The 12,809-nt window shown below is 52.1% G+C and overlaps 1 protein-coding gene across 1 annotated transcript in view; it reads left to right on the top strand.

The window, feature by feature from the left end:
* LOC135827909 (uncharacterized) overlaps nucleotides 1-12,809 on the top strand; it is a 28,114-nt gene that overhangs the window by 5,389 nt on the left and 9,916 nt on the right. Inside the window, exon 5 of the mRNA XM_065340347.1 lies at nucleotides 6,486-6,515. Within this exon, the coding sequence (XP_065196419.1) occupies nucleotides 6,486-6,515 (30 nt within the window). The remainder of the gene's footprint in view (nucleotides 1-6,485; nucleotides 6,516-12,809) is intronic.

Below are 12,809 nucleotides of genomic sequence, written 5' to 3'. Positions count from 1 at the left end.
AGTAGAGAGGTAAATACTAAATGGGTCTCAAATCTCAATATCATCGTCACAGGTACTGTGTGGACCACAGCCATCTCTTTCGGATTAGATCCTTACATACGTTGACCTTGAAGGTTTGGAGGCGTCTTGAATGAGGCTCGTGAAGCAGGAGGTCCGCAGGCAGGTTGTTCCAGGGTGTGATGGCGAAGAAGGGGAAGGATCGCAGGAGGTAGTCAGGGGCTGTGCGAGGTGGTGTCCACTTCAGCTGAAAGGCATGGTGCGTCTGACGTGTTTGCCGTGTGCACATGCTAGCTACGGCAGGGGGCTTGGTTGGTGGCAGCATGGCCTTTACCTGGGGAGGCCCTGGAATGTAGTGCAGCTTGAACAAGTATGACAGGGCTGCCACCATCCGACGAAGCTGAAGACTTTGGAGGATGGTTCCAGGTCCCAGGAAATGCAGGGCACGTTGCTGAACCTTGTCCAGCTGGGCCATGTTAGTTGCGGCTGCGCTCGACCAGGCCAGTGGGGCATATTCAAGTAGGGGTCGCACGAATCCCTTGTAGACCATCACTCGACCATGGTCGTCCAGGATGGGTGCTGCCTTTCGTAGGAAACCCAGCCTTTGGGAGGCGCGCAGTGCAACACTGCGAGTGTGCGCTCTGTAGGAGAGAGTGGGGTCGAGCATGACTCCCAGCAGCTTCAGGGTATCTGTCTCCTGGAGTGCTTCACCTCCAAAGGTGACTGGTGGAGTGCAGGGGGGAACGTGCTTGCGATGTAGAGTCATGCGCTGTGTCTTGGCTGGCTCAAAACAGATACGCCACTTGCGGCCCCACTCCTCAAGACTGTTGAGGGACCCTTGGAGGGAGGCGGTGGACTGTTGGAGATCGTCAGTTGGCTGTACTAAGCTGTAGAGTGTGGTGTCGTCTGCAAAGCTGCTCAGCTGCGTTCCTGGAGTTAAACATTGTTCAATGTCACAGGTGTATAGAAGGAAGAGGCTGGGTCCTAGGATGCTGCCTTGGGGGACACCAGCCTGGATGGGTTGAGCATCTGACGTCTGGCCTCCAACCACAACGCGGATGTTTCGGTTGGTGAGGTAGTCCTGTAGCCAAACAAGCAGGCGTCCGTCGACGCCGGCCTGCTTTGCTTTGTACAGCACTCCTGTGTGCGATACCCGGTCAAACGCACCGGCAATATCCACGGCGAGGACCTGGACACAACCGCCAGTACTTATGGTGTGGACCCATTCATGTTGGAGAGCCGTTAAGATATCTGCGGTTCCTCTACCACGTCGGAATCCAAACTGGCTGTTTGGCAACACCTCATGCTTCTCTAGGTAGTTAACCAGTTGCGTGTTTACAATGCCCTCCATGACTTTCGACATGATCGTTAGCAGTGATATTGGTCGGTAGTTAGATGCCAAAGATCTGGAGGACCGTTTGTGAACTGGGACAACATGGGCAAGTTTCCATGCCCCGGGTTGCACACCGGCTAAGAAGCAGAGGGTGAAGAGCTTTGCCAGTGGGTCTGCAAGTTCAGATGAGCACATCTTGAGCACACGAGCAGAGATGCCATCCGGTCCAGTTGCTTTTGATACAGCCAAGTTCGCCAAGTGCCGTTTGACCGTTGCTGCGCGGAAGTGAATGTGCTTTAGCGTGGCATAGGCAGGTCGTTGCAGGTCAGGCAGGTCAGCAGCACAGAGGTCGTTATTGCCAAGGCTACACTTGTTCGCAAAATGCGCTGCAAAGCACTCGGCTTTCTCACGAGAAGAGTGGAACTCTTGTCCTGCAGGGTTGGTCAGCAGGGGGATGTCAGAGCAACGTCCCTTGCCTGCTGCGCTCTTGATGGTTGACCACCACTCTTTGTCCCGGAGGGAACCTGCAGTAAGCTTGTTGCGAATTCTACGTTGATGTGCTAATCGCGCTGCATGACACGCTTCCACTTCGTGGTTAACAGTTGTGATGTACTGGACCTTGTGGTTATCGTTGCGGGGATTGCGTCGCCACAGCTTCCATGCCCGCTCCTTGGCATGATTGGCATTAGAGCAGTCCGGTGTCCACCATACAGGGTTGGATTGGTGCACCACAAGCTCTTTGGATGGTATGAACTGTTTCATTCCATGCATGATGACATCAGTTACGCGCTGACAGGACTGCTCCGCACACCCATGGATCTTGGCGGGCCAGTCTATGTTGCGGAGGTAGGCTCTCAGGCGGTGCCAGTCAGCAAGGGCGTATTTCCAAACCTGTCGAACAGCAGGATCTTCGCGTCGTGGATGCTGTTGGAGAAACTCGGCAATGATAACGGCATGATCAGATCGTCCGAGTGGTGCATAGGCTGTGGTGCATACGGGGTGTGAGAAATCGGAGATGATAAGATCGAGAGTATTGTTGCCGCGGGTTGGCTGGGTGACATGCTGGACAAGATGATGTGCTGCGCAGACTTCCTCCAGGCATTCACCGGCTCGGGTAGTCTTGCTACTCTGTAGCCAGGCTGAATTATGCACGTTGAAGTCCCCTGCAATTATCACATTGCTGCCAAGACGGCGGACATCATCCAAAGTGTTGTCTAGGTAGTCCATCAGGCTGGTGTCTGTCTCTGCACAAGAGCCAGGCCGGTAGAGCGCACCCAGAACAATCTTTGTTCCGGAGTGCATTGCCAGGGAAATCCATAAGAGCTCGTGATCACGGCAATCTATATCGTCGTGGTGGGTAATGGATAGTTCACTCCTAGCCCACACTGCCACACCGCCACCATGGGCATCTCGATCCTTCCTTATAGGGGGTGAGTATCCTGGGATGGTCAACTCATGGGAGGAATTATCTGAGCAGAGCTTCGTTTCTGTTACTATTGCCACGTCTACATTATACTGCAGGATTGCATGCTGCAGGGCACCTATCTTGTTGCTCAGGCTGAATGCATTAGTCACTAGCAGTCGCAGAGGTCTGGAATCCATCATTGGGCATGGGAGGACTGGGCATCCTGCTGGGGTGGCTGCGCATCATGCTGGTCATGTTGTGGCGCAGATCCGTTTGATCTCTTCAGGTCTCCAGCCTCTGGTGGGGAAAGGTGGGAGTTTCTCCGTTTTTGGCCACTGTGTAGTGGAGTGGAGATGAAGTCTGCCGGTGGTGGTGGCGGCGGTGGTGGTGGCGGCGGGGAGGAGGAGGACGTTGAACCCGGCTGCTGTTGTTGCTGTTTAGTCAGAACACTGGCAGAGGTGCTGTTTCTGCTGCTGTGGCTGCGACTGCTGGTGCTGCCCTCATAGCTGGTTTCTAAGAACCTCCATGCCCTGCAGTACACGGGCCTTGGCCAGAAGTTGGGCGCTGTCACTGTGGAGAGTGAAGTGGCATCGATGGTCACTCTTGCGGAAGCACGCCCACTTTCTGACAGCCATATACTGCAGGTGTGGACAGGAATGGAGGCGCCCAGAAACTCACTCCTGGTTTTGATAAATTGCCTGAAGTGGCTCTCAGTGCTATCTGTGGCGATATTGCCCACATACACCACAGCACGCTTGTTTTTGGGTCGTTCTGAGGAGACAAGCTTCCATGAGTCATCCTCAATAACATGGAAGACTGGCTTGGATTCGGTCACATCTGTCTGGGACTTGGTGGGGATGGCATCCTGGTCGCCATCCCCTGCACACTCGTCACTGCTACGGGAGATGTTGCAGGGGACGCTGCCATCCTCTTCACACTCGTCACCGCTACGGGAAATGTTGCTGGGGACGCTACGGGACATCGTGGTGTCATGCTTTCGAGTACCTGTACCCGCACTGCCTGCTTTGGTACGCCTACGCGAAGGTTGATCCGCTCCCGTACCCTGCTGTGTTTGAACTGGCCTTGGGGTGGCTTTTCGCAAGGCAATGGCGGATTCTCGGAGAGACACTAACTCTTCATTCACATCTTTGAGCTGCCTTGACAGCTCGTCAACCCGTTTGTTTAGGCGCGTCTCCCGATCAGCCGATTCCGAGACAAATGCGGCCAATGTTTTCAGGATTTCTACTACAGATACCTCAATGCCCGGCAACGACGCCATCAGCCTCAGCTCTTCATCACTCAGGGCAGTCGCGCGAGTGTTTGTTCTCGTGGTGGCCCCAGGCATGGCGGAGGTCACCAATTTCTACGAGCACTACTAAAAAACCTTACTGCTACCCTACGGAAACTACCTCCAGTCCGGCCTGATGCCGGCTGGGCTCTACCAAAAAAGATTTACGGGAGCTTCAAAAAGTGCAACCTACTCCTACTGAACTAGGGACGTGACATTCAGAGGAACATCAACCCTGGGCCTGGGGGAGGGCGGGAGGGGGCACATGCACCCCTAAATATTTTGACCTAGATTCAGCATGCACATAATGACCATGAATGAAGTGTGTGCACTGCTGAGGCTGTCATGCCTACCTATCATTATCTTACACAAAGTATTGAAATCCTTTGGCATGGTGTGAGTCCAACCAAACACTGTTTGCACCGCTTCTGCAAGTTATTGTTTACCTCCTGCACGTAATACACCACCGTCCGGCGACAAAGAACGGACCGCCGAAGAACGGACCGCCGAAGAACGGACCACCAAAGAACGGACCACCAAAAAATGGACCACCAAAGAACGGACCGCCAAAGAATGGACCGCCAAAAAACGGACCGCCGAAGAATGGACCACCGAAGAACGGACCACCAAAGAACGAACCACCAAAGAATGGACCACCAAAGAACGGACCGCCAAAGAACGGACCGCCAAAAAACCGATAGCCGAAGAATGGACCGCCGAAGAACGGACCGCCAAAGAACGGACCGCCGAAGAACGGACCGTCGAAGAACGGACCGTCGAAGAACGGACCACCAAAGAACGGACCACCAAAGAAGGGGACCACCAAAGAACGGACCGCCAAAGAACGAACCGAGGAAGAATGGACCGCCGAAGAACGGACCGCCAAAGAACGGACTGCCAAAGAACGGACTGCCGAAGAACGACCCGCCAAAGAACGGACCGCAGAAGAACGGACCGCCGAAGAACGGACCCCCAAAGAACGGACCGCCGAAGAACGGACCGCCGAAGAACGGACCGCCGAAGAACGGACCGCCGAAAAACGGACCGCCAAAGAACGGACCGCCGAAGAACCGAAGAGCGGACCGCCGAGGAACGGACCGCCGAGAAACGGACCGCCGAAGAACGAACCGCCGAAGAACGGACCGCCGAAGAACGGACCGCCGAGGAACGGACCGCCGAGGAACGGACCGCCGAGGAACGGACCGCCGAGGAACGGACCGCCGAGGAACGGACCGCCGAGGAACGGACCGCCAAAGAACGGAACCGCCGAAGAACGGACCGCCCAAGGACCGCCCAAGAACGGACCGCCCAAGAACGGACCGCCCAAGAACGGACCGCCGAAGAACGGACCGCCGAAGAACGGACCGCCGAAGAACGGACCGCCGAAGAACGGACCGCCGAAGAACGGACCGCCGAAGAACGGACCGCCGAAGAACGGATCGCCGAAGAACGGACCGCCGAAGAACCGAAGAGCGGACCGCCGAGGAACGGACCGCCGAAGAACGGACCGCCGAAGAACGGACCGCCGAGGAACGGACCGCCGAGGAACGGACCGCCGAGGAACGGACCGCCGAGGAACAGACCGCCGAAGAACGGACCGCAGAAGAACGGAACCGCCGAAGAACGGACCGCCCAAGGACCGCCGAAGAACGGACCGCCGAAGAACGGACCGCCGAAGAACGAACCGCCGAGGAACGGACCGCCGAAGAAGTGACCGCCGAAGAACGGATCGCCGAAGAACCGACAGGCTAGAATGTCACCAATTTTTAATTACGGTCTAGCCTGCATTTTTTGCAGATAAGAACGGAAGCCGTAATGTACACTATAATGTACACTCAGACGTATGACTCTGCATAAATGTACATGTAAGACTGTACCATCGAATAAGAAAGGAATCGATATGTTAGCTAAAAATTGGAAAGGGCTAGATTAGAGCCCTGACCCCCCAGTTCTTTGGCGCCCGACAGTGCTGTAATGAACCACTTGATCTGCGGACAGAACGGGTTTGTCCTTTTGTGCAGCATGGAAAAATGTGGTCGTACCTGATAGCAATGAGTTTTTTTTTCAAAGCCGAATTTACACCAGGCCTGAACGCACCTTGCTAGAGTGCTCAAATTGACTAGTCAGTAAGTTCTGCGAAGTGCAAACTGCAAAAGCACTACCCCACGTGGAAGGAATCTTCTACTACTACATAGGTAGGGTCAAACTAGTCAATCTGCGGACAGAATATTCTGTGGCCTATTCTGTGCTTTGTCGACTCATCAGTGCAGCACAGAGAAAATGAGGCCGTGTAGTAATGAATCGCTATGTTGTTATCGGACCTGCGGATATTGAATGGACCACATTTTGCCAGGGGATTTCAGGCATCTATCTACAACGGATGGTGTAGTGATGAAGTGTGTGGATATGATTTAAGTTAAAGATAGTTGCTTTGTGTGTTGTTGTTCCATTGTTGTGCACAGTGAATCCGCCTGCAAAGGATTATCATGCAGGTGAGATACATAGATTGTCGTGTGTGACTTTGATGGCTTCTTGCAGTCTGATTCCACACGTCTTGTTTACTACATGAGTAGAGATGGGGGGGGGGGCAGTCTCGGCAGCGGTGAAATTCTGAATATATTAAAAAAAAACTACACTGGCTGCTACTTTGAGGGCTACGTGGACCCTAGCATCCTGTCCCTGCTGGGGTTCAGGCCTGCAGGACCCTGTGAGAGACCTGGGTATGTGCAAGTAGTGTGTGCTCAAGTAGCTTTGGCATTTTACGCGTACACGATGGATGGGAAGTGAAGTGTTGGTGTATTTTGTAGAGACCAGAGCCGCAGCTGCCACTTTCGGTTATCATTAAGCAAAGCACGTTGCCACCAGAATGCATCAGAAAGGAGTGTCGCAGGAGAAAACCTTTGCATGCATTGTCAGTTCAGCTGATTTTCTTTGCTGCATTTAACATGGCCCATGCGCAGTGTGTGTACTTTGCACAATGCTGCTATGAAGCCAATGCATTCACTTGTCACTAACAGGGGCGTCGAAACTGGTGCGGCCAAAGCCGCATTAATAATTTCATCTTGTGACTTTTGAAGCAATGGAATATGGGCTATTTGGGCCCAATTTCCCTAAATCTTTAACAGGGGAAGACCTTCCACCTATTCATATGGCCGCGCCAATGTCGAATGCCTTCCAACGCGCCTGACCAAGCGCGTGCCACTCCTGGTAGTCTCTTTAATCTGTTACAGGGAGTGGGGGTGTTTGGAATGCATGCTACTGCAGGGCATTGAAAGCGTCACTTGAAAGCAGGAACAGTACAAGTGCTGTGGCCAGTTCATCCAGAGATTGGATTTCCCCGCAATGTTGTTTAACTGTAAGCAGCTGGATCACTTGAAATCAGTTATAACACCACTGCTTTCCTAGCTATTTTAGATGCAAAGTTGTTGTTGTTGTTGTTTATTTATTTTACATCGCATAGCAAACGGGCAGTTCTGCCCAATATTATGAAAGCGATGACAACCAGTAAGAAGAGTCAGAAATGAAGAGAAAATAAATGAAAATAAAAATACGAAAACGGAAGTAGCAATGAGGGGAGGCAGGGTCAAGACGAGCAGAAAAAAATGGATCTCAAATTTACAAGTCGGGTCATCGTAGCATGATTCTATCGAGTCTCATCAGCAGGTTACGAAAGCCATTACATTTAACCGAAGTAGAATACGCGTAGCATGCGTTTGAATTCACGGACAGATACTATGGACTTCATGCAGTCGGGCAGGCCATTCCAGAGTCGGCAGCTGGCTAGAAGCGGTCGGCATGCGCCAGAAGCACTGTGGGCCAGGGGGAGGGGAAGGTTGCGTCCCAATTGACCTCGAGTGGTCATGCCTGTCGGCGGGCCTTGCAATACAATTCGGGACGACAACAGCTCACTGACGATTCCAGAACGGATTCTAAATGTCAGGAGTCGGAGCTTGCATTCCCCTCGTTCCAGCACTGGGCAGACACCCAGCCTGGTGTACAGGGGAAGAGTGTGGGCCAATGGGTGCTCATCGGCCACGCAACGGATGCAACGTTTATCCAGTTTGGCTACTGTGTTCCGCTGCTCAGCGGACAGTCCTGGGAGAAACGCATTCGACGCATATAGAATATCCGGTATGACAAGGGCAGAGTAATACAGCATCGCCTGCCGCACTGTTAGGCAGTGCCGGATCTGGCGGAGGATCCTCAGCTTCATAGCCGTGCGTCGGACGATAGAGGTGACTTGCGTTGACCAGCGAAGATTTTCGTCCAGAGTGACTCCGAGGTAGCGAGCCGTACTGGTCTGGGCAAGAGGCGTGCCAGTGCAAGTAATGTGGAGGTCGAGGTGTGCCTGCCGTCCAGCTTTGATTGCAAGCACTTGCGTCTTTCCGGTGTTGAGGATAAGCCCTTTGGCATCGAGTAGCCTGGCGACAGCCGACACTGCTGCGGAAAGGGTGATGTTGATGGCGTGAGCGCTAGCGTGGCTCAGGTACAGCATGATGTCGTCCGCGAACATTAGTGTACGCACCGGGTCAGCTACTGATGCGACACATCTCGTGTAGATCGCGAATAATATCGGACCAAGCACGCTTCCCTGGGGGACACCGCACGTGCAAGCTGTTTCCTCTGAGCGTGTACCGTTGGCAGTGACCACACACTGGCGTCGTGCGCTGAGGTAGTCCGCAAACCAGTCCAGTGCCGTAGAGGAGACACCAAGTTCGAAGAGATCCTGGAGCAAGGTCTGATGTTGGACCTTGTCGAAAGCTTTGCTCATATCAATGAGCACCACGCCGGTATGCAGGTGCTGGTCTGCGGCTTCGTAAAATTGATCCACAGCCAACAAGACTGCGTCCTCTGTGGAGTGGTGGGCTCGGTAAGCGAATTGCTCGGCAGGAAGGAGGTCATGTTCGGTTAGGAGCACACAGAGCCTTTTATGCACAATCCTTTCCAGGATCTTTGAAACAACCGGGAGCAAAGATATAGGGCGGTAGTTCTTAGCAGTTTCGGGGTCTCCTGCCTTGAAAATGGGGCGAATATGGGCCAATTTCAGCATCATCGGAACCTTTCCCATGGCCAGTGACGCGTTCATCAAGATAGTCAGTGACGGGGCCAGGACCCGAGCGCAGTGTCGCAACACATAGCAGGGAATTCCGTCGCTACCCGTGGCCTTCCTCTCGTCTACCTTCAGTAGGAGAGCAAGCACTTCTTCGCATGTGGCTGGTTCGAAGCGGTTCAACCCATCTGCTATACCCGGTCCCTCAGGTTGGGATAGGACATCAGGTCGCTGCGGATCGCTGACAACTGAACTGAATTGGGCATTGAGGGCAGACGCAGTGAGCCGAGTAGGAGTTGACGATTTCTTCCGACCGCAGAGGTCGTTGAGGACCTTCCAAGCTTTCCGGGGGTTGGATTGACACGTGTCCAGTAGTTGTGTGTAGTAGGATGATTTCAGCTGACGAGCAAGCCGCTTTGCTGCTTTGCGGGCATCTGAAAATGTGTCGTAAAGTTCCGTGTCCGTAGGTTTTCGGAGCCAACGATGGTGGGCATGATTTCGTTCGCGGACTGCATCATGGTAAACGGCCGTTTTCCATGGGGATCTTGTGAGAATCTGATGTCTAGAGCTGGATAAGCGGTGCTGCTGGACAGGAGCATGCCTGTCAAGGAGTGAGGTGACCTTGTCATACCATAGCTGCCACATATCTTCCAAGGATTTCGCCGTGCTGAAATCTTCTAGACGAGAGTTGACCAAGTCCTGGCAGAGCTGCGGAAGATTTATTCCTCTGGTGTTTCGGCTAGATCTGAGTACTGGCACGGTTGGCATTTCGAAGGCAAGGGTAGCCAAGATGGGGAGGTGGTCACTGAGGCTATGCGGGAGAACGCGGCAAGAGCCCACTGCACCGTCCTCAGCCAATAGGAGGTCTATGGTGGTTCTGGACCCACCACGTCCAACACGCGTCGATTCAGTGACATGGTTCAAAATACAAAAGTTACCGCAGAAGTGTTGAAGATGCGTCAGCTGGGCGGCTCTGGAAGACGATGTGTCGATATTGAAATCTCCGACCAAAGCAATAGGCGTGCCGGCCCTGGGCGCGTGGACTGAGTCCACAGCGTCAGTCAGCTTGTCCCAGTACGAGACCAGCGACCCAGGAGGTCGGTAGACTGTGCCGAGGATTAGCTTACCATTGAGGCCGTGAACGAGGAGAAAGAGAAGTTCAAGATCACCACGAGCAAAGTCCTCTAGCCGAGTAACATGAAGTGAGCTCCGTACATAGGCCGCTACTCCACCACCGAAGCCAGGTCTGTCTTGACGGATAAGTTTATAGTTTGGGATGTTGACAAGGCTGTCCGGGGTCTCTGAGGTCAGGAATGTCTCGGCGAGACACATTATGTCTATGTTGTGCTTGTGGATGAATTCCTCGACCTCGTCCTTCTTGTTAAGCAAGTGACAAATGTTGAGGAAACTAATCTGGAGGCCCGCTATCTCAGACTGAGAAGCACTACTAGCACTGGTGATCGGGGGTGGTTGAGATCTAGTACCTAAACTATGATGCTGATGCAAAGGGTTACGGGATTGAGTGAAAAGACCCGGAAAAAAGGGGGCCGCATTAGGATTAAGGTCAGACATAGGTGAGAATAATGATAAGAAAGTTATAGCGTGGATATACTAGAATAGTTACCTTGCAGGACACTGTGGCCGTTAGCAGCTTTCTCTGCGGCAGCGGATCATCATGTTGACTGCTGCGGTTGTCGGCTGGGGATACTGCTCACGGGTGAGGACGCGGGGATGGAATGTGTGTTTACCTGAGGCCAGGGTAAAACCTTCCTCATCCGGAGACGCATGGGCCGCTTTGCCCCGGGATGCCAGCCGGAACGCTGGTATAACAGGTGTAGTTTGGCTACTGGGAATCCTGGATCCCTGCTTCTGCTCTGGTTGCTGCTGCTGTTCCTGCTGCTGCTGCTTAGGCAGTGGTAGCCGCGGCTGCTGGGGATCGGCCTGCTGCCCTTGGGCTGGTGCATGACGTGCCTCGCTGTGGGGAGTTGCCGCACCAGTAATGCCATGTGCGTCCACTGTTCCAGCAGTAATGTCCGCGGACGCCACTTGCTGCTGCTGCTGCTGCGTGTCGTCACTGAGACCAATTTCCGGACTGGAAGTTTTCTCCCAGCCACGCTTCTTTCCCTTCGTACTCAGTACGGGGCAGTCCCTTGCCTCATGACTTGGCTTGTTGCAGTGCCAGCATGTTTTAGCCTGTCCTTTGTGCCATGTACGCAGTTTCAGCTGGCCGACTGCTACACACGAAGGTACGACTGTACGCGGTAGAATGGTGACGTACCTGGTGCCGGTTTCAATTTCGAAGTTCTCAACCCAGAATTTTCCTCGCTGAGGGACCCCTATCACTGAGCCAAATTTCAGGAATGAGGTTGCGACAGCACTATCCGACAGGGAATGGGGGCATCCAAATACATGGACGCTGACAACGTCAGCGCCACTGATAGTTAATTGAACGGGCTTACCAGCAACAGAGATGCCTTGGGAAAGCACACGATCCCGGACCGCCAGGCTCGAGACAGTTACTGAACAAAATCCACGACGGCCGTGGAGGTCGATCTGCAGGATGTCAGAGACCGCAATTCCGCTGCTCATGAGGTTGTCTATATAGAACATGTGCTGGCTTGGCCAGTCATCTTCAAGCTTGAAGGCAAATGCAGTAGAGACTGCAGCTCGGTTTTGGCCTCCCGCCTCCATTTTTGAAAAAAAAAAAAAAAAAAAAAAAAAAAAAAAAAAAAAAAAAAAAATAATAAAAAAAAAAAATAAAAAATAAAAAATAAAAAAAAATAAAATAAAATAAAAAAATAAAAATAAAAAAAAAAATAAAAAAAAAAAAAAAAAAAAAAAAAAAAAAAAAAAAAAAAAAAAAAAAAAAAGTGACTCATCCACTGTGCCATGCCATAAAAGTCAAAGTCCACACAGAAGTTTCAATCTAAATCCACTTGTTCGCCCTTCCTGCTGGCCTGTGAGTTTGTTAGTATAGTACTTATTCCTTCATTTTTCAAAACAAACTTTCAATAAAAGTGTCATTTCCTTTCAAAAGCCTATGGCAAGAAGCTCATGGCTTTATAACTGAGACTGGCTTTATAATCGAATGCACCTCCCATGGGTTTATAGGTGCGAACATACGGCAAGAAGGTTGCACTGGTGAGAGCTGTGCAACCTGCCGATGACGATGCACAACAACAGCGGCTGCCAGTTGAGAATTTCCAAACTCCATGTGCATGCCGACGCAGGGAAGGCACCGCCTGTTAGTGCAGCATTGTACCCAGTGTCACCTACATGATCAACTCGAGCAACTTCTGTTCCACTGTAAAAGCTGAAATGTTTTATTTTCGGTAACTTCGGTGCCGAATTTTTTACCGAAAATACAACGCAACGAACATTCCGGTGTAGTACTTGTGCACTTCATATATATTACCTGGAATAGGGATTACCGAAAATTTCCCTCCACTGAGCCGCCGATTTTGGAGGATACCGAAAATATTACACCACTCAAAATTTCTGCTTTTACGGTGTCGGTGTGTAGTGCTAGAATATTTGCAAACTAGCAGATGTTTTTACTCTCCTACACATGAAAGGACCCATTCATGTCGTACAGTGTGGTGAGCGCCTGCGATCTAATAATGTTGAGGCAATTTTTTAGTATTTTTAGTATTTTTTATATCAAAGCAATACATGGCTGGGGTAGCCAATTACCACTTTGCGTGGCAAATGCAGGGTTTTTATAGCCAACTACATG

Source organism: Sycon ciliatum, chromosome 12 (assembly GCF_964019385.1).
Source record: "Sycon ciliatum chromosome 12, ocSycCili1.1, whole genome shotgun sequence".
Lineage (NCBI taxonomy): Eukaryota > Metazoa > Porifera > Calcarea > Leucosolenida > Sycettidae > Sycon > Sycon ciliatum.
The sequence above is the reverse complement of the archived record's forward strand: the minus strand, read 5'-3'. Positions and strand labels throughout refer to the sequence as shown.